Source organism: Poecilia mexicana, unplaced genomic scaffold (genome assembly GCF_051168715.1).
Source record: "Poecilia mexicana isolate PSO_F unplaced genomic scaffold, ASM5116871v1 scaffold_8, whole genome shotgun sequence".
Taxonomy (NCBI): Eukaryota; Metazoa; Chordata; class Actinopteri; order Cyprinodontiformes; family Poeciliidae; genus Poecilia; species Poecilia mexicana.
Window position 1 is genome coordinate 21,466,893 of NW_028263377.1, and position 21,086 is coordinate 21,487,978.

Consider the following 21,086-nt stretch of genomic DNA (forward strand, 5'->3'; position numbering starts at 1 on the left):
GTGATTTTTTTTTTTTTTTTTTCATATTAACTGTTAACTTGTTTTTCGAAGACTAAATCCACTTTTGATGGTAGATTTATTTAAGCTATGGAGTAAATGCTCTAATTTTAGCATTAAAAATATACATGACATTAAAGCCTCACCTTTTATAGATATACGATTTGTATAGGTGTAAAGATGTTGGAATAACCAGAGTTGGCACTGGTTGTTTTGGTGAAATACCACGATGCCCCGCCCACACTTTTTGCAACATATATGTTGCAAAAAGTCAAAAAAATGGCCACCAACTTCCCTAGCAAAGATTGCTTCAGGAAAAAGGTCAGGGTAATTAAGCAGCTAATATTGCCCTAAAACTCCCAGCGTTGTGTGGTGAAATGCAGAACAGTTGAAACGTCGGCTAGTTTTCGCATTAGATACTTCGAAAAATGCTACATTTTTCAGAGTATGCTCTGTTTTTGCATATTAAAATATCAAACTAAAGATAGTTTAGTGACTCTCTTTATCCGAGTCCCGTGACTCCAGAGAGTTAAAAGAAACAGGTTTGACTTATTTTTGCAGTAGTTTGAAAATTTTTGCTTTCCTGTTTTAAATAAAAGCCATCCGATCATGTTATTTTTGTAAGTTTAAGTATTTTTATTTTTTATTTTTTTACTCATCGCCTGTCCATGTCCACATTCAAAACAGTAATTGTGTTGCAGTTTCCCTCTTTTCCCACTAGGGGCCGGTAAGGATTTGAAAACCTGCAGGTTGCTGCAAATCTCAGTTTAGCGGATAAATATATTTTTTACAAATAAAATTTGACTTTTTTTTTTTAATTAAGCGTGAGATTCCGTTATCTGAATATAACACAATCTCCAGGTAAAAGTTACTTTTAGGTGTGTTTATGGAAAACTCATTTTTCTGACTGCACCTAAAGGCAGCGTATGAGCTAATCGGTAGCGGAGGGAGTCTGTATCCGCAGCGTGGATATGTCGGACCCGGCTACACAGGCCTTACAGCCCCGGCTTCTCCAAGCCCAGTCGAGTGGCTCAGCGGGGTCCGGTGCTGCAGCAGCAGGCTCCGGTACAGGGAACAGCGACCCGGTTAGACCAGGACTTAGCCAGCAACAGCGTGCGAGCCAGAAGAAAGCCCAAGTCCGAGCTTTTCCACGGGCGAAAAAGCTTGAAAAACTTGGCGTATTCTCCGCGTGCAAGGTAGCTAACATGGCTAGCCAAAGTTTACAACAACAAAGCAATGGTGTGATTGTATCATATGTAATATACCCTATATAACAACGAACTATTAACACAGTTTATCGGCGTAGCCGTACAGCGTTGTAGCTAGCTACTCTGGCAGAGAAATGGGCATTTAAAATAAACGCAAACCTGTGGAAGGATATTTCTCCTCGGCTAGCTTAATTGATATCAGTTATTGGCTTGCAGAAACGTGAATTGGTGTGCAATTTAAGTCGCCCATGTGGTTTGTTTTGTTTTTATTCTCAGGCCAGTGACACATGCAAGTGCAATGGATGGAAAAACCCGAACCCCCCTTCAGCTACACGGATTGATCTGCAGCAGCAAGCAGCCAGCCTGAGCGAGCCCTGCCGCAGCTGTGGACATGCACTGGGTACAAACTAACCAGACCCCTTCTCCGAATAACATGCAGAGCGCTGTGCATTTAAACACCAGTTACATTTCCGAAATTAGAATTGGTCAACCTGCAATGTGGATTTGGTTATTTTTTTCCCCCTACCAAGCCATACACAAGAAATTATATTTCTATTTTTGCAGAGATTATCTGTTTAAGTGGGTTCCAGTTAAATCATCCCAATGTATTTCATAGATTAACCCAAATTACTGCTGCAGTTTCATGGACTTGGGGGGGGGGGACAGAACAAACAAAAAAACATATTCTTACAGTGTACATATAGACAGTGACGGTGTTTTTGGATGATTGTATTTTTTTATTTTATTTTGCCTTTTACAACCAGAAATGTCTCATATGGATACACATCTTTTATGCGAGTCTGATGCACAAGTTTAGGGTATATATAAATACATTATTTAAATATAAATAGTCTTTGATAAATCTTAAGGATGGGGTTCCACATGGTTCTGTTCATGGTACTATTTTACGTACATTTCATTTGCTTCATTATGTCATCTTCCAGGATTGTTCTCAGATGGTGATTTATTATTTAAGCCATATTAAAAACTAGTGTCAGATGGACAAGCGGAGATGGATTTTATATTTAAGATAAAAAAAGAATATCTATTTACAAAACCCTTTCATTGATTTTTTTTTCATCCACCGGTAAGGAGACCGAATACTGATACTGATGTTTTGTCCCACAGCTGATCACGTGTCCCATCTGGAGAACGTGTCTGAGGATGAGATTAACAGGCTGTTGGGGATGGTGGTTGACGTCGAGAACCTTTTCATGTCTGTACACAAAGAGGAGGACACTGATACCAAACAAGTATACTTCTACCTTTTCAAGGTAAGCCAGTGCTTCAGTTCAGCTGCAATGATTTTAATTGCCACAGTAGACAGCTTTGTGATCAATGTATCCCCTTGTGTCCCTTAAGCTACTGAGGAAATGCATCCTGCAGATGAGTCAGCCAGTTGTGGAGGGATCCCTGGGAAGTCCACCGTTTGAAAAGCCCAACATCGAGCAGGTAATACAAAGCTTATTATAACAAACAAAGTCTCAAGAACAGTTTTTGTTTTGCTAATTTTGTCCTCCTTTTCGTTGTGCAGGGTGTTTTGAATTTTGTACAGTACAAGTTCAGCCACCTTGCGCCAAAGGAGAGACAGACCATGTTTGAACTCTCAAAGATGTTTCTCATATGTCTGAATTACTGGAAGCTTGAGACACCGACGCAGTATCGTCAGCGCACGCAGAAAGACGATGCAACAGCATACAAGTTGGACTACACCAGGTGTGTGCAGGAGTTTACAACGAGAAAGCATGTGTGTATTTTCCTGATCTATGCTAGGTTCTGTGCTTAACAGACGTTTTGATCTCCATTGCTGCCAGGTGGTTGTGCTACTGCCACGTCCCGCAAAGTAACGACAGCCTGCCTCGCTACGAGACCACGCAGGTGTTTGGCCGGAACTTACTCAAGTCCATCTTCACCGTTACTCGCCGCCAGCTCCTGGAGAAGTTTAGAGTGGAGAAGGACAAACTGCTGCCAGAAAAACGCACACTTATCCTTACGCACTTTCCCAAGTAAGAGCAGCTTCTCCGATGCCGCCATGTGGCTTCTGCTATGGCTGTGACTGTAGATGCAACAGGGTTTTTGATGAGTTTCGGTATAATTTTACATTTCTAATTTTTCAAAAATCACTGCGTTTACAAATGAATTTAATCTTGAATATTTACGTTGCAGTCTATATCATCCTTTATAGATAAGTTACTCATTTATGTTTGTTTCCAGGTTCTTGTCGATGCTGGAAGAGGAAATCTACGGGGAAAATTCACCGATATGGGAGGCTGACTTCACCATGCCTGCTTCAGAAAGCACACAGATTGGACATCAGACAGGTGAGGTGGTGCTGGAGTCACTTATTTTATTAAAATGGACATTATAAGAATAAAGCACATTTTAAGAACCCACTAATGGTCCTGTGATGACATGTCAAGGTTTTCTGCATTCTGCTTCGATGGCCATACCTGTGCATCCTAAAAGTTGCCTCCAATTGTACATTATTTTTTTCACCTAGCAGAATTGCTTATTTCAAATTCTCTTGAGACCTCTTTAAATTCCTCACCTCATTTCTCAGTACCGTTAAATTAGAATTTGAGTATTCATTGGTTCGAATACATGAGAAAAACAGAAGCTATGTGGAAATGATATAAGGTTTAATATATTTGGTCTAACAGACACAAAGTGCAGAGTTATGCTGCTCTCAAAGTTGTGTGGATTTGTAACTGTGTGGTTTTGTGTTTGCAGTGATCAGTCCTACTTCAGCGTCCGGGTCTCCTGCTTTGTCCAAATGTCTGAACAGCTCCTGTTCTCTGGGCAGCACGGATACGGGAGGCGTAGAGCCCATCACAGGTCAGTGACGGACTCTCCTTTGGTTTACTCTTGGAGCTCAAAGCTCCACTCTGCCTGGCTAAACAGAAAAGAACTGCAGGTAGATGTTTACGCTGCTTGACGCCGATGATTTGACCCGTCTTAAACAGTCTAACACCTTTTCCAAGACAACATGATTTGTCTTTAGAGATGATTGTTTAAGAAATTAGAAACAGTTAGCCTTGTAGTTATTTGGTTAGTTAAATCCAGGTAGCAACATTATTTGGAAAGGCAGTGCGGCACACAAATGTATTTGATTTCATAAAATATAGCAGTCTGGCCTAAAATATGAAAATATTCTCACAAAAATGAACAATATAAAACAGCCTAATCGTTGTTTTAACCTGAAAAATGTTGCTTCCTCTTCAGGGGACAAACGCAAACTTCCAGAGGCGTTGACGCTGGAAGACGCTAAGAGGATCCGTGTGATGGGGGACATTCCTATGGAGTTGGTGAATGAAGTCATGATGACGATCACTGATCCTGCTGCTATGCTCGGACCGGAGGTCTGTCCCCATAAACCTGCTCAGCAATTAGTATCGTTTGATTTACAGCAATCTACTAAATATTTCTCCCTTTGTGTTAAATGACTGCAATCCAGCGTAGTTTGTATGTCTATGAAAAACTGGAAATGTTAACACATAGTTAATGGTTCTAGACTAATCTGCTGACACCTAACGCTGCTCGTGACGAGACGGCCAGACTAGAAGAGAGACGGGGCATCATTGAGTTCCACGTTATCGGAAACTCCCTTTCCCAAAAGTCCAACAAGAAGATCCTGATGTGGCTTGTTGGCCTTCAGAACGTATTTTCCCATCAGTTACCTCGCATGCCCAAAGAGTACATCACACGACTCGTGTTTGACCCGTAAGTAAATGTTCTCCTACTTTATTTTTTGTCATCTTTTTTTTTTTTTCTTAGCAAACCTTCCCTAACAATCCCTGTTTTCACAGGAAGCACAAAACCTTGGCCCTCATTAAAGATGGCCGCGTCATTGGAGGCATCTGTTTTAGGATGTTCCCCACTCAGGGCTTCACAGAGATAGTATTCTGTGCCGTCACGTCCAATGAACAAGTCAAGGTAACTATGACCTGGACTAACTTCCACGCTGCTTTTGTTTTTCTGACACTCTAAAGTTTCAGTATTTTTTTTTTTTTTCCAGCCTCATTGGAGACTTTTCAAGTAGTAACAATCACGTTGTAACATCTCAATCAGATTTAAATCCAGACTTTAACAAGACCAGTAAAAAATATTGATTTTAGGAAAAAGAGAAAACATTTTGGTCTATTCAAAGTTGGAATTGTTGGTGTTTGTGTTTGGACAGAGTTGGCCCAAGTCATAAGCAAACTAGGTTGCTCCATATGGCCCAGTTGATAGACAGCTTATTGAAAATGAGGACACTGATTACATCAGCTTAGATAAATTAAAACATTTTCAAGATTCAAAGGAATTGGCAAGTTTAGTTTGTAAAAGCGCTACATGAATACAGTGTGGGAAGATCCGCAATATATTTTGTTTGGCATCTGTTTGTCATACATCTCAGTAAATAATAACAACGTATCTGTGTTTACTTTTTTTTAAAGGGCTATGGCACCCACCTGATGAACCACCTGAAGGAATATCACATTAAACACAACATCCTTTATTTCCTCACTTATGCTGATGAGTATGCCATTGGCTACTTCAAAAAGCAGGTACTGGAGGAACAGCAACTCCATTATCAGTGCCTCTGTTGATTCATGTCTCCTTTTATCCTTAATATTATTATTTTTTTCCATATAGGGTTTCTCCAAAGATATCAAAGTCCCCAAGGGTCGATACCTGGGCTATATCAAAGACTATGAGGGAGCAACCTTGATGGAGTGTGAGCTAAACCCAAGGATCCCCTACACAGAGCTTTCTCACATTATTAAAAGACAGAAGGAGGTGTGTAAGGATAAGAATCTTTACTGCCAAAAAAGACCAGTTTTGAGTGTATCTGTGTTTGTAATATGTTTATTATATCCAATTTTGGTGTGATCATTCTAGATTATAAAGAAGCTGATTGAGAGAAAACAGAGTCAGATCAGAAAGGTTTATCCAGGTCTGACCTGCTTCAAAGAGGGCGTGCGACAGATCCCAGTGGAAAGCATCCCTGGAATAAGTGAGTGTGTACAAGGTGTAAGCTGACATGTACAATTCAATTATTCATCATATGACTAAGATCTCTGTTCGTTTCAGGAGAGACAGGCTGGAAACCCAGTAGCAAGGACAAAGGGTAAACACCTTATTTTACTCAATTTTTGTATCTTTTATTTGCATGTAGATAGTCTTCTGCATCATTTATAGTTTAAACATTGATCTTCTGCAGGAAAGAGGTGAAGGACCCTGATGTGCTTTACAACATGCTGAAGAACCTTCTGGCACAAATAAAGGTTAGAATCACCTGCCAACAGAAAACAAAAATGACCAAACTGGGACCAATAAAAATGGTTCTACGCTGTCTTGAAAACTATAAAATTTGTATGAATTGTTTTCTGTAACTGGTTCATTGTTGGAAAGAAGAAAATATAGAATACCAAAGGTTTGCTTTTTCTGAGCATATTCCTTAAACCACATGTTCACCAATCCGTACACTATTATTGGTCAGTTTTCAGGAATTAAAAATATCTTAAATTTTCTTTTCTATTCAATAAATGCATTAAGACTAAGAACGACTGATGGAATTCGGTGAAGAAAATCATCAACCACCAGTGTGCACTTTAAAAACATCTTTTACAAAAATCGGGTAAACCCTGCAGACACCTAATTTGATGGATAAATTGGAATAAACTTGTAAATCCTTGATATTATGTTTTTAAAAATACAAAGTACTTGCTGCATAATTTTTCTCCTTTGCTCACACCAAACTGGAAAACCACTTTATGCTCATATCACCGCTTCCATTTAAAGTTTACCATCAGTATTTTGTTTTCTGGGTTGTAAAATAGAAGACCTCAGAGTTTTATACCATGACAACACATTGAACATTTCCACTGTTGGTTTTGTCAAATCCATTGTTGGCCAATTTTAGTATTTTGCAGCAGCCTGAACGTTGAAACCTTTCAACAGTTTCAGAAACAGTTAAGAAGTTGCAAAGTTTTTGTTTCTTAAAGAAAGCACACAATTTATCATCTAACCAATGAATAATCAATGAGGACAGCTGGTGCATAAAAGCTCCTTTGTGGTAGCATTAGTACGTTATCAGTAATGCATTACAGTAACCAAAGGTGTGCCACTCAGACATGCAGTGCCTTAACTTTTTCAGTTTGTTGTGTCCTGTGATGAAGCACAAGGAAAGGAAAATAAAGAACCTTTCTTATGCAATTACACTTCATGACTGATTTAAAATTGTAGAGGAAGTGTTACATTTTTCCTTAGATACAGAATTTTCTGAGTTTAAAGTTGGAAAATTGACAGAAAGGTCAAAGGTTGCTGAACCAGCCCTTTACAAATATGCCTGACATACATATGGAGCTTTGTGATTGCCACAATAAAGTTTCAATATAATTTAATTTGACTTTGTCAGATTTGTCACGTTGTTTCATTAAATCTTTTACACATTATGTAATTCTCATAAAGTGAAAATCATTGTGTTTTGAATAATTCATTTTTTGCAATTAATTTTTTGACTACAGCACAAGCATTTTCAGGGTTTTATATTCACTGGTCTAATATGTTCTTAAAGCCATCGAGAAAATCTGGAATTTGGGATCTAGAAAAGTGTGTAGTTATGAAGCTAAACATTTTTTGAAGCTCTGTGGCAATTCGATTTTATTCTATTTTCTTGTCAGACTCATCCTGATGCTTGGCCTTTCATGGAACCAGTGAAGAAATCTGAAGCTCCTGATTACTATGAAGTCATCCGCTTTCCTATTGGTAAGAGAGCATCTACCTCTTTTTAATAGATTAATATCATCTATATGTTTGTTCTTATTTTAAATGTCCAAAGCCTGGTATTTCATGAAATATAAACTATATCGAACAAATTTAAAACAGCATGTCCTATTGGTTTATTTAATAAATCCCTCACTATTTCCTTTGATTCTATTTTTATGTAATAAATAGATCTTGAAGTTTTTCTTTTTTTTCCAAGAATATTTTAATCCACTTCTTTCCTGGACTGGCTTAGAATTAGCAAATGTATAAATGTTGTGTCTTATTATGGAATTCCTGTATTTCCTAAGCACTATTAAGTGTTTTTCTTTACTTTTACATTGAGACCTGAAGACCATGACAGAGAAACTCAAGAACAGATACTATGTAACCAAGAAGCTCTTTATTGCGGATCTTCAGCGAATCATCAGCAATTGTCGCGAGTACAACCCCCCAGACAGCGAGTACTGCAAGAGTGCCAACACGTTGGAGAAGTTCTTCTACTTCAAATTAAAAGACGGAGGCCTGATAGAGAAATGAACTATAGCTTATGTGAAAAAAAAAATATTGCCAGCTTTCGTCATATCTGGGGTAAGAAAAAAACGTATGAAAACAATACATTTTGGAAAGGATTTGTGGGACTTGAGAAAAGAAAGGCATCAGAGTCGGCTGAGCATCAACAGTGTCAAACTGACATCTTCTTCAAGTCATCTTGTGGCATTTCCCAGAGCTCAGTGGGAGAATAATGTGAATTATTCATGCCTCATTGAGTGTACCAAAGTTTTACAGGTCCAAGATTTAAAACTGCTTCTGTTGTGTTATTTACTGATTCATATTTATTGTCATTGAATGATGGTTTGGTTGCATAAAACAAGTCACAGGAGCCAGTGTATGTCAGAAAACTGGACTTTGGGACCTAAAGCCATGTTGCCTTCTGTTACTGAAAGACACTTGAACATCCCAGCCAGTTCACAGGTATGAAGGTTGCCCTTCTCAGAGGGTTTGTTTGGAGAGAGTGAAAGTTCGCTCAAAATACTGAGTCCACTTGAATCAGTCATTAATAAAAAAATGTAAATAGATTTTTGTTTGTTATAACATGGGAAAAAAAGTGTTTTTTTTTTCGTTTGTTTGTTTTGTTTTCCTCAAGTACTTGTGGTCCTTTTTTTTTTTTTTTTTTTGATTATAGAGAAATAAGTTTTATCATCATTTAGGGAAACAGCTTTTTAAGGCATTGTTTACTCCAGACAAATGAATCTTCTTCTGAAGTTAAAGGACATGTTTGGCCTCACTTCCAGGCATGGAATTGGTTTCAAATATTTCCTGTGCCAAACTGTTTTTGTGTTTTCTGATCACAAAAACAAACGCTTTTGTGATCAGAACATCACGCACCTTCATGATATTAAAAGAACCTCTCCAAGCATCATTCCATCATTAACAAGGTTTTGTACCAGATACTTCACTACAAGTTCTCATTATTAGCTTTAAAAATCCCTGTATTGGTGAATAGTAGGTGATGGCACCGACTAGTTTTTTTTTTTTTTGTAGTCAGTTTTCTCAAACATGTTATAAATAGAAATGTGTTTAACATAACACGCAATGTTGTTTTTTTTTGTTGAATTATTGAGATGAAGATGCAAACAAAGTGGGGAGAAGAGATGCAGGAAGACTTGACTTTGGTTTAATTCTCACATCATATTGACTCCACACAACCCGAAGTAGGTGTTAATGCGTAACAGTTTACATTTTTCGTAACAGCAAAAACCACTTGTTTTTGCTGTTTATGCATTTGCTATTTACCTATAAAACATTTTTTTTATTATTATTTTTATTGGTCAGTGTCAAAGTGCTTCCTGAGCTGCATCTAGTTTTTCAGGGAAGTAAATGTCAAATGCTGACTGATTCAGCGTATTGAATGTTTCATTGACACTGTATGTGTGTGATAATCTTTTATTTTGTACTTGAATGACTTAAGAGCTTTGTTGAAGTGATGTCAGTGCTGCATTATTCAGGGTTTTCAATAACGCAATTTCACCTTAAATCCACCTATGCTGCATTTCAGTCTCTTAAACAAAAAAAAGGCTTCGGTTGGAGTTGAATGCCATTTACTGTAAAACTGTTCACGACAATAAATATGTTTTTATGTAAATATTTGATGTTTTCAGGTGATTTCCATCTCTGACTCACTCGGTAATTAACCCTGAAGAAAAGCCTCAACTTGTGTGATTTAACTTGGAGGTCTTCCAAGAGGTTAATCATCTACGGAAATTCTGGTTCTAAAAAGTACAGAAGGTAATTTTTTCTTTCTTGTAGAGTGTGACAATTATTGAATCTGTAAGGCATTTATTATTAATTTTAAGCTGTAGTCCGTGCCTCAAGTGGGAGAGATTTTCCTCATATCGCCCAGCCCTAGTGCCAATGGATACTTTGAAAGAAACTACAAAATGATCCAGTGTCATTTGCGTTAAAACAAATGTTTCAGCCTTTATACATCAGAAACTGCAACAGCTAACTAAATAGGTGTGTCTTCTCTGCTGCAAGGCTACAAGTTTCACTTTCCCAACAGCAAAAAGAAAAACAAACACGCACCACTGTTAAGGGTCTGCATGCAAAGTCTTACTGTTTGTTGTGGCCATCCAGCTATGTTAGCAGTTTTAAACATTTGAAGCACCCCAGGTTGGATTAAATCAAGTTTGTGCGAGAATTACTCCACATTTTGTTTTTGTTTTTACTTTTTTTCCTCATTTGGCTCTCCGTACAGCTTTTATTGTAATTACTCTATCAAACATCTGTTCTAAACATGTAGTAGTGCATTCAGGACGATATTTATTTTTGAACCTCATGGTCTAAGTAGCAGTAGGTGCTAAGTAAATACAGCATATTTTTCTTTATCCTAGTTCCAGATTTGTGTGTGAAATTAGTCAAATCAGTTTGCTCAGTGCAGTTTGTTTATAAATGTACCCAAATATTCCTATTTTGTTATCGCTGTTTATACTTTGACTATTCTTTGAACTTGATGCCACTGAAGCATTTTTTTTAAATCAGAAAGTAACTAAAGCAAATAAAAACAATTTGCAGGAACAAGCAGAGACTTGGATGTTTTATGAATAAGCAGAAACTTGCTGTAGGTTTTGTTTTCCTGGTGTAAGAACAAGAGAGGGGCCCGGTTAGGGTACATCGAACTGACCAGGAAGCAGAACGTTTAATAGATTTGAACTTCTGCCGACAAACATATTACATAAATAAATGTAGATTGAATCCATAGGTGCATATGAGGAAAATATTTCATTTCAAATGGAGGTTGTAAAAAAACATCCTCTCTGAGTTAGGATCAGGTTTCTTGTGTCATTGCATAATGACTGTAAAGTGTTGCTCTTCCAGAAACTCCCTCAGTAGGGCCAAGCTTACTGGATCAGATGTTTTTTACTTTCGTTTTCCAGTTTAAACGTCACGACTCGAAGCTATTTAAAACCTGCCTTGAGAAATGACAGTAGAGAAGACGAAGCTGAAAGCACAGAACCTACCTTTCTTACATCTAATTGGTAAGTTTAAAAGCCTCTCTTACTTTTCTAACAGATTAATGAGAATAATTAAATCCTTTATGCTCCCCTCGTGGAATGCTTGTATTTTAGAGGCTTCCTAAGACTTAAGCACAGGATGGGAGAGTTTGAACTACGTTCCTACCAGAAGGAAGTGATTGAAAGGGCACTGAAGGGAGAAAATGTTATCATTTGGCTTCCAACTGGAGGCGGAAAGACCCGAGCTGCTGTCTATGTAGCCAGAAGGCATTTGGAGACCACGGCAAATGCTAAAGTGATGGTGCTGGTCAACAAGGTACCCAAGCAATGAAAAGAGAGAAAGAGAAACACAAGTTTTGCATGTATGTATTTAAACACATTTCTTTTGGGGTTACTTACTACTCTAATCCACTCATAATCACAGGTTCATCTTGTGGATCAACATTACACCAAAGAGTTTGAGCCTCACCTGGGTAGTGGTTATAAACTCATGAAAGTCAGCGGTGACAGCCAGGAGAAGGATTTCTTTGGGATAGTGGTGCAGGACAATGACGTGATCATCTGCACAGCTCAGATCCTGTATAATGCTTTGCTCAACAAGGAGGAGGCAAAACACGTTGAGCTCTCAGGTCTGTGAAGCTGAACAGGAAACTTCCAACTTCATGGTGCGTATGGTGCTGAGGAAACCTAACCGCATCCTCCATTTATGTTTGCACTCAGATATCACTCTTCTGATAATCGACGAGTGCCATCACACCCACAAGGAGTCGGTCTACAACAAAATAATGAGATGCTACGTGGAGAAAAAGCTGAAAGGACAACGACGGATACCACAGATCCTGGGTCTCACTGCATCACCTGGGACAGGAGGTGCAAAGGTCCTGGAAGAGGCTGTGAATCATGTGCTGGAGGTCAGATGAACTAAAATTCAGGATTTTGCCTCTTTTACCATCAGTAACTCCTACTGAAACACACTCTTTTTTTTCTCCCTCTCCATCTTTCAGATCTGTGCCAACTTAGACTCAGTTATTGTCTCAACTAAAAACTACATTCCTGAGCTGGAGGAGAAGGTGCCCCGGCCCCAAAAGACCTTTGACATTGTGGAGAAGAGAACATCAGTAAGCACATTTTTGTGATCTGCAACGTAGCAGACAAACCGTGTTCAGTATTTGGCTAATTTAGGAAGTTAGGTCACAAAGAGGTGAAATATCTGCTACACAAAGCCCTTTTAACGGATGATGTTCCACACCACCCAGGGTGGCATGTCACACACGCACGCACATGAACAAGGCAGTATGTTTTTCTATCTTCACAAAGACTCTACATTGACTCCCATTCATTTGTAATTAATTTCTATTCTAACCCTGGCTCTAAACTAAAGGTTAGATTTAGGACACCTTGGTCCTAAACTGAAATCAGCACTTCTTCTCATGTGGACTGGGCTTTGGGCCCCGTAAGGCACACTCCATGCCCACCCTTTTGTTTGAGAAGGGTACAAGATACAACGCCACACACACAAAAGCAGGTTGTGTTGACCTAAGATGCACCTGTTTTCTTAAAGGACCCATTTGGAGACCATATCAAGTGGATGATGCAGCAGATCCACGGATTCATGAACCTTCCTCCTGACGTGAGGCTCAGAGAATGTGGCACGCAAGAATATGAGGCAGATGTTGTGATTCTGGAGCAACGAGGTAAGACTTTTGAGTTCAGTTTAATTGTTTCATTTGTTTTTTTAGACTGGAAAAAAGCAATTTGATCCTAGAAGAAGGCATCCCATTTCATTGACTATACTAATGTATCTTTTTGGATCAGGAGTTAACCAGGACAACAGACTCTTGGCACAATGTGCACTCCATCTTAGACAGTATAATGACGCTCTGCTCATCAATGACACGCTGCGCATGATGGATGCATATCGCTCTTTGGAGGAATTCTACGACACAAAAGCCATTACGGCCATTGATGGAACAGATTACTTCCTGGTGGGACTTTTTCAAGGTGGGAATTCTGAGCTTGTTTAGTTTTTTTCTGCCTCCATTGAAGTTCTATGTTCGTTATACAAACATATGTATCTGTGTTATGCTTTTGGTTTTGCTACAGAGAATCAGGTGGAGCTGAAGAATTTTGCTGCAGATCCCCGCTACGAGAACCCAAAAATGGCAAAACTTGAGAGCACGCTGCTTGGCCAGTTCGGTCCAGATGTCCAGTCTCGGGGCATTCTCTTTTCCAGAACTCGCAGGAGCACCCGCTGCCTCCTCGACTGGGTCCAGAAGAATAGGACATTGCAGAAAGCGGGGATAAAGGCTGCCATCCTTACAGGGGCTGGTAATGGCATCACTTATATGACACAGGTGTGTCTATGACAGATTCAATCAAACAAAAAGTTTTTCTCTCTCTTTAGCAACTTTTCAAAGATGGAATTTTATTTATTTTATGATTTTTTTATAGAATGAGCAGGCGGACACAATCCGCAACTTCCGGAATGGTACACTGAACCTCCTGATCTCCACCAGTGTGGCTGAGGAAGGCCTCGACATCCCTGAATGCAACCTAGTGGTACGATATGGACTCCTTACGAATGAGATCGCACAGCAGCAGGCCAGTGGACGTGCCCGAGCGCGGGACAGCCAGTATTCAGTGGTCGCCCAAGAAGGCGGACGGGAGATCCGCCGAGAGCACATCAACGAATACCTGGAAGAGCTGACTGGAAAAGCCATTGCTAGGGTCCAGAGCATGAGTGAGCATGAGTTCCGCAGAAAGGTGAGGATGCAACAAAAGTTCCTTGTTTTTGCTACATTTTTCTTTGCTGCTTACAATTTATGTATATTTTTTTCTTCTTCTGCATTTCTAGATCAATGAAATCCAAACACAGGCCATTATTATGAATAAAGTTTTACAGGATCGTAAAACGGAAAAGAAGAACCGACATGCTGCTTCTAGCATCAGGATCTTGTGCAGAAACTGTTTTGCACAAGTGGCATCTGGGAGTGACTTTAAACTCCTTGAAAATGCGCACTATGTCAACGTAAATCCTGACTTTAAGTGAGTTCACCTCTTCCCAAAGACACATTGTCCAAAGTAAACCCTACTGAAACATCCTTCATGTCCTTAATGTTGTGTCTATGTTTTCTTAGGAATCGCTACAAACTGGGTGGAAAGGTGGTGCTGGAGAGACGTTTTGAAGACTGGGAGCCTGGATGCACAGTCAGCTGTAATAATGGCAACTGCAACAAAGTACAGATGGCACTCTGCTGAATAATACAAATCATCATTAGAGTTCATGGTGGTTATTTTGGATTCTGAGGCTTACTTCTGTTTTCATCTACAGGATTGGGGATTTGAAATGAAATACAGGAAGGTAGCCATACTTCCAAATCTCGCCATCAAGAACTTTGCCTTGGAGACACCCGACGGAAGGATCACAGTTAAAAAGTGGAAGGATGTTCCTTTTATGGTCGAGGAGTTCACATTTGAACAGTACTGCAGTGACTTCTTCCCAGACTTGTTTGATTAAGACATAGATAAGCTCAGTGTGTTTTTCTTACTCCGTTTTCCTTGTTGTTTCCTCTATATTTTTAGAGGGATATGGTAAACATTTGTCGTACTGTCGGAGCTACTTGAAAATAAGCACATCCTTTTTAAAAAAAAAATTTTAAAAATTCACTCCACGCATGTTAAGTCATATTAGTGCTGGCGGGCCAGTGAGATAGAAGCTTAAAAACCCATTGCTCATCGATCATGCTTGAAATTAGCGAGACGGCTTTGTTTATGCCCAAGGTCTTCCCTGCGCTGCACGTATGATACGCTTTTCCTCAGCTTCATTGAAAGTCAAAGCAGAAAACTTAGCTTTGGTGTTGCATAAGCTTCGCTGAACATTTTATATTCACACGGGACTCTACATGAACTCTCTTTCAGACACTTGAGTGGGAATAAACATTTAGAATCACTAAAGAATACATTTTGAATGCTTTATTTTTCTTCGCTCATGTATACATTTTAAACTAAATTCAAAGCTGAAATAAAAATGTTTTAATAAATTTCTTTTGAAGCTGTTCTTTGATTTTCCACTAGGTGGCAGTGTCGATTAATCCAAGTTGTTTCCAAGCTATGAGTGGTGGATCACTGAGATTCAGAGAGCCTTCAGCAGCAGAAATTATTCTTAATCCAAAGATGTGCTACAACAAACAACAAAAAATGAGGAATGATCACAATCTTACTAGTATTTTCTGAAGAGAGACCCTGAACTTCTCCCTTTAGTGAAGGACCTCCTAAGACACAATACACAAAAAGTAGTCAGTTCAGTTTGAAGAAAATTAACTTGTTCTTTTTTTGTTTTTTTAATATTTATCACACAAGATTGAAATAAAACCATAGTTGCCCTTTTTTAAATACTCATTCTTTGATTCAAAATGGGAAGTTGTGGTTAATATTAATAGCTTGAAATAGCTTCTCTTTGCACATGAATTGGCTTTCATTAAAAAGCAGCAAAGATTCAACTATCAAACTTCAGTCCAGAAGGCACGCTGAACAGATTCATCGTTGACCTATGAAATGTCTTTGAGCGTTTCTCCGGGCAGGGACATAAATGGGTCGGCCCTGCGGTATCAAATCTGCCCTAATCCTTTCGAATCTGTCCGAGAGCTGAAATCAGAGCCGCTTTCACGGACGTAATCACAATAAAAACAGACTGTTCCACTGTCACTCCTGACTCAAATGTTGGTGAGCAGAGGGAAGCCATGCAGGATGATTTTCTCTGATCAAACTCAAGCTTTTACAATCAGCGCTGATTGCTTCCTTTTTTTTATTTATTTTTTCCCCAACTCAACGCCCTATGCATCCTAATTGCAATTAGCTGTCTTGTGAAATTAAAGCAGCTTGGAGTACATGAGAAACAGATGACAGTCTCTCTCTGTAGATACGTGAGACTGGTTGAGTGTGTTTGTGCTACAAACACAATAGAGTCTACTGTCTGGAGACCAGGATGCACACATGTAGACACACCTGTATGTGCAAAAGCAGGCCAGAATATTTTTTTCTGTCATCACAGAATGCCTATGAATAAAAAAAAATATGCAGTTTCATCCAGCTGATGGCAGAGGCTAGAAAATAGCATATTAGCTATCGTTGTGTTATGATTATGTGTTGTGTAATTGGATGTTCTTGCTGGAGAAAATTTAATTGGATAATTGGTGATTAGAGTTTTGGACTGAACAATGTGGAGCCTGTTGCCTTGTTCTCTGAACAGGGCCACGGCCAGTCAGTTTTGAATCTCAGAAATTGCAAAAAAATATTTCAAACAGGGATTTCAGATTATAAATTACAAATAGTATGTGTTTGGAAATGATTATGTTTCTCTAATTTCAACTTCTCTCATGTGCTCCATGTTTACCCAAAATAATCAAGCATCATCTTATACACTGCTCAAAAAAATAAAGGGAACACTCAAATAACACATCCTAGATCTGAATGAATGAAATATTCTCATTGAATACTTTGTTCTGTACAAAGTTGAATGTGCTGACAACAAAATCACACAAAAATCATCAATGGAAATCAAATTTATTAACCAATGGAGGCCTGGATTTGGAGCCACACACAAAATTAAAGTGAAATGTTCCCTTTATTTTTTTGAGCAGTATATATTACAGCTCTGACTGTAGCTTATGTTTTCATCAGAACACATAGCTCTCAGTTTGCTGGTTTATAGGTGATTTCTAAATGGTTCTAGAGTTGAACAGGAAGCGGATCTTTCAGTTACAAAGCTGCTTCATGAAGAAACAATTCCCAGTTCATGAAAGGCCGGCAGACACCCATTGTACCTAAGATCAGGCTTAAAGGAGAACTGAAACGACATCTCTAATATTGTTATTCTTTGTTTTCAGCATTTTTGTCAATCCCACATGAGGTGGTATTGGGGTTGGCCAGAGTAACCGTCCTCTGTCGTCTTTGGTTCATGACATGCAGTTTGCTATTCCATGCTGTGCCTCAGTCGACCACTAAAACAACACTGCTGTCTGGTTGTTTATTAGTGGAAATGGAAGAAGAAACCTAGATGTCCAGAACTGAGTGGAAACATCAGATTTCAAGACTGTCATGGCCGACAAGACAACAACCAAGTTGGGAGTGTGTATTGGTAAGAAGTGATGGCAATTTTTAATGTACAATTTGTGACTTTAGTGCATTAAATTGAATAATTATTCTGCACATACTTCTGTGCATAAGACTGACATGACACTGTCATAAACATGAGATAACACCTGTCATGAACAAAACGAAGTCTTTATGAATGTTTATGACAGTTATCATGAAGTGTCATTCGGTAAATAATGACACTTTTAATGCAAAGTTGCTCTAGAAGTTGCATTGAAAGTCTATTAAAAATGCCAACTTTGCATTAAATTGTCATTATATACAAAATCATGCAAGATTGGCATTTTAATGAAACTTTTAGAGCAACTTTGCATTAAAAGTGTCATTATTTACCAAATGACACTTCATGACAACTGTCATAAACATTCATAAAGACTTCTTTATGTTTATGACGGGTGTTGTGTCCTGTTTATGACAGTGTCATGTCAGTCATATGCACACCCCTTCAAATAAAGTGTTACCAAATTCCCTTCTGCTCCAAGAAGCAAAATTCAATAACCTGGAAGGATTAACCTTGACTGTGGTTACAAACAGCATGTGGCAGAGACGTAGTTTACTAAGCGACATCTAAGTTTTCTTCTTGATTTCAATATAATCTACCCTTGAATTAGTTTAAGAAATCCCAATGTCTGAGCCCAATTTTTGTTTTTGAAAGCCATTAAAATAGTTTATTTCAAATGGTAACAACAATAAAATAAAATTAAAACCCCAAATGTATGGTTTCACTGGAGCCCTACACAATAGATATGTTTTTTTTTGTTGTTGTTGTTGTTGTTGTTGTTGTTGTTGTTGTTGGCTACAACAATAAAGGCTGTAAAACACATCACTTGTTCTGTTTTGTGGTTGCAGACAGAAGTCACACCTGCTGGGTCATCTGTCAAATTGGTCTCACAAAAGAAACACTCCTGCTGTCTGCTGTTTAGAGCACATCTTTGTATTTTTTTGTTTTCAGTTTTGTCACACACTCCATGGTCCAGGACATGGACAGCTGCACTCTGCCCAGTTGCCCTCTGTGAGGTTGTCGACCTTCTTGTAGAGGCAAAACGACTTCACCCGTTGGTTTTCTCATGACAGCAGAGAAGGATGAGGTTACCTTCAGAGATGCAGTTCTCTGGGACACCTGAATTGTCCTTCTGTTTGTTGTTCCAGCTATGTGTTTTTTTAATTTTTAATTTTAAAGACTAGTGAAGTACCTGGTCACTCTGAGAACTCCATCTGCAGATCAGCTTTGTCTGGAATCTTTGAGTTGGAGAGAATTTTACTGCCATCTTCAAAATCTTTTGGGAGACAGTTGGTAATGCACTTAGAAAACCACCATTTCTTTTTTCTTTCAAACTTTACACAACACTATTAAGTAGTAATTAAATTAATGCTTTCATTTGCATCCAGATAATTCAAATCCCACATCTTAAAACATGTCTGAAGTTTTTGTAGTAAAATAAATGAGGGTCTAGCTCTCTGAAGTGGCCTGTAAGTCTGGTGTGAGTCAAGAGAGAACCAACCCACACTCTAAAAAGTATATTTGGGCTGCAGTTCATTCTTATGGACTAGTTTACATTAATTTCACTTAATTCTTTTGCTTTTGCTATGACAACTTGTGTTCATTTAACTCAAAACTTACAAATCTGTAACCTAAAGGAACTTTTCACTTTGACTTTAATTAAAACAATTGAGTTCAATGCCAGTTTCGTATCCTACGTCTGACCAACTCAATTTATTATGATCATCCAACTCAATTCACCAAGTCCTTCCATCTCAATTTGCTAAGTTTTTATAACTTAATTCATAAAGGGGTTTAACATGACAAATTTAAGTCACTCTTACTCAAATAATTTAATTTGTTCTAATAAACATTTAAAATCTCTTTGACTTAATTCTACAGAAAGTCAACTCAAACTTTTAAGTAGTTCCCAACTAAATATTTTAATTTGGAACTAAACTAAGAAGTTTGCAGCCCCGAAAAAGTTACAAATCTTTTCCTTAAAGGACCTTTTTACTTTGACTTTACTTGAAAGAATTAAGTTCAATATGTCTGACACCATGACTCAAGCTTACCAGGGACAGATTCTGTACCAACCCGGGTGCTGCGGTGGTGCAGGAGTAGAGCACAATCCACATAAGGAGGACTTAGTCCTTGACGCAGCCTTCGCTGGTTTGATGCCCAACCTGATGACCTTAGCTGCAGGTCTTCCTTTCTGTCAGTAACCCCTTTCCTGAATAACTATGCTCAAATAAAGGCTGCCTTGGATGTGCTGTGGTTGTGCAGGGGTAAAGCACAAGCCACATATGGAGGCCTTAGTCCTCGACATGGCTGTCGCAGGTTTGATTCTCATCCTTGGCGACCTTTGCTGCATGTCTTTCCACTTTCCTGTCAATTAACTATCAAATAAAGGCCACTAGAGATAAATAAATAAAATAAAGGCTGCCTCAGCTAAAAAAGATATCCTTTATTAATTTACTTTTTTATTTGAAGAAACTTAAATGATTTGAGTAAGACTGACTTAAATCTGTCATCTTAAACATACTTAATAAATTTGTTTAAAAACTTAACAAATTGAGTTGGATGATTATAATATATTGAATTGGCTAAACTTAATAAATTAAGTTGGATAAACTTAATTGAAATGCTTGTTACCAGTTGAAGCAATTCAATTAAGTTGGTTCAACTAATTCCTTTTTAGAGTGCATTTCATGCTTCATTATAGAGAAGGTAAACTCACACTTTGTGCTTCCTCTGGTTTATATGAGGCAGACCTGCCTTCCTAATTATTCTTTACTTCAGAAGGAATTTGCTGTAGCTTTTTAGTAGCGCTAACTGCCAAGCAGCTATTTAAATCCATTGTAAAATGGTTTGATTTCCAAGTGTTTTTCCAGTCAGTTTACTTTGGGTTGGTACATTTAGATCAAAGCACAACTACTGCTCTGTCCTCTTTCCCTTGCCAATTATTAATCCACATTGAGTAATTAACTCAGTCAGCCTGCTGAGGATTATTGTAAGCTCAGAAATCAGCCAAACAGTTCTTATTCACTATGTTGGTAACGATGACTGACTGAATACTTATGTTATTTAAAAAGAAAAAAATAGATAATCAAAAATGTTTTGTGGTAAATTTGCCCCCCAACCATCAGTATTTGATCCCAGTGAGGCATATTTAAAATGTGTGGGGAAACAATAAAAAGGGTCACATTTTTGAGAACCACTGCTTTACAGTAAAGCATAAATTGATTATAGGAAGTTATTTTAAGCCACAGCTTGTCAAAGTGAATAAAACATCTTCTGGGTGGTTTTGAACTTTGGTGTGTTATGTGAATAATTGCCCCAGGCAGGCAGTTTGTTTTTGTACTAAACGGTGAAAACGTTGAAACTCCAAAAGAAAGAAATGGTTGAGGGGTGAAATCAACAGCTCACCCAACTCATTCCTGGTGAGAGGGGGTATAATCCGTCCAGTGAGCTGTCAGTCTCCCA

The 21,086-nt window shown here is 38.4% G+C and overlaps 2 protein-coding genes across 2 annotated transcripts; both read left to right on the top strand.

Moving 5' to 3' along the window:
- The first annotated feature begins 1 nt into the window (after nucleotide 1).
- kat2a (K(lysine) acetyltransferase 2A) lies at nucleotides 2–10,098 on the top strand. The gene is made up of 18 exons (XM_014993337.2): nucleotides 2–1,193; nucleotides 1,482–1,605; nucleotides 2,334–2,479; nucleotides 2,568–2,657; nucleotides 2,740–2,921; nucleotides 3,020–3,211; nucleotides 3,420–3,526; nucleotides 3,936–4,040; nucleotides 4,428–4,564; nucleotides 4,717–4,925; nucleotides 5,012–5,138; nucleotides 5,642–5,752; nucleotides 5,841–5,984; nucleotides 6,087–6,201; nucleotides 6,279–6,315; nucleotides 6,409–6,472; nucleotides 7,871–7,955; nucleotides 8,299–10,098. The coding sequence occupies exons 1-18, from the start codon at nucleotides 969–971 to the stop codon at nucleotides 8,490–8,492; spliced, it is 2,394 nt and encodes a 797-aa protein (XP_014848823.2). The 5' UTR covers nucleotides 2–968; the 3' UTR covers nucleotides 8,493–10,098.
- A 57-nt stretch (nucleotides 10,099–10,155) lies between these two features.
- On the top strand, nucleotides 10,156–15,507 carry dhx58 (DEXH (Asp-Glu-X-His) box polypeptide 58). The gene is made up of 13 exons (XM_014993338.2): nucleotides 10,156–10,241; nucleotides 11,390–11,491; nucleotides 11,582–11,783; nucleotides 11,892–12,096; nucleotides 12,188–12,378; nucleotides 12,472–12,585; nucleotides 13,029–13,161; nucleotides 13,283–13,468; nucleotides 13,571–13,821; nucleotides 13,919–14,230; nucleotides 14,322–14,512; nucleotides 14,605–14,704; nucleotides 14,799–15,507. The coding sequence occupies exons 3-13, from the start codon at nucleotides 11,607–11,609 to the stop codon at nucleotides 14,982–14,984; spliced, it is 2,046 nt and encodes a 681-aa protein (XP_014848824.2). The 5' UTR covers nucleotides 10,156–10,241; nucleotides 11,390–11,491; nucleotides 11,582–11,606; the 3' UTR covers nucleotides 14,985–15,507.
- Nucleotides 15,508–21,086: the final 5,579 nt, after the last annotated feature.

What these genes read in the sequence shown, in the direction of transcription:
- kat2a (XM_014993337.2), top strand. Translation starts at nt 969, where the DNA reads ATGTCGGACCCGGCTACACAGGCCTTACAGCCCCGGCTTCTCCAAGCC. An exon ending in GCGTATTCTCCGCGTGCAAG is followed by an intron (nt 1,194 to 1,481) that starts GTAGCTAACATG and finishes TTTTATTCTCAG; the next exon opens with GCCAGTGACACATGCAAGTG. An exon ending in AGGCGTAGAGCCCATCACAG is followed by an intron (nt 4,041 to 4,427) that starts GTCAGTGACGGA and finishes CTTCCTCTTCAG; the next exon opens with GGGACAAACGCAAACTTCCA.
- dhx58 (XM_014993338.2), top strand. Translation starts at nt 11,607, where the DNA reads ATGGGAGAGTTTGAACTACGTTCCTACCAGAAGGAAGTGATTGAAAGG. An exon ending in AAAACACGTTGAGCTCTCAG is followed by an intron (nt 12,097 to 12,187) that starts GTCTGTGAAGCT and finishes GTTTGCACTCAG; the next exon opens with ATATCACTCTTCTGATAATC. An exon ending in AGCATGAGTTCCGCAGAAAG is followed by an intron (nt 14,231 to 14,321) that starts GTGAGGATGCAA and finishes CTGCATTTCTAG; the next exon opens with ATCAATGAAATCCAAACACA.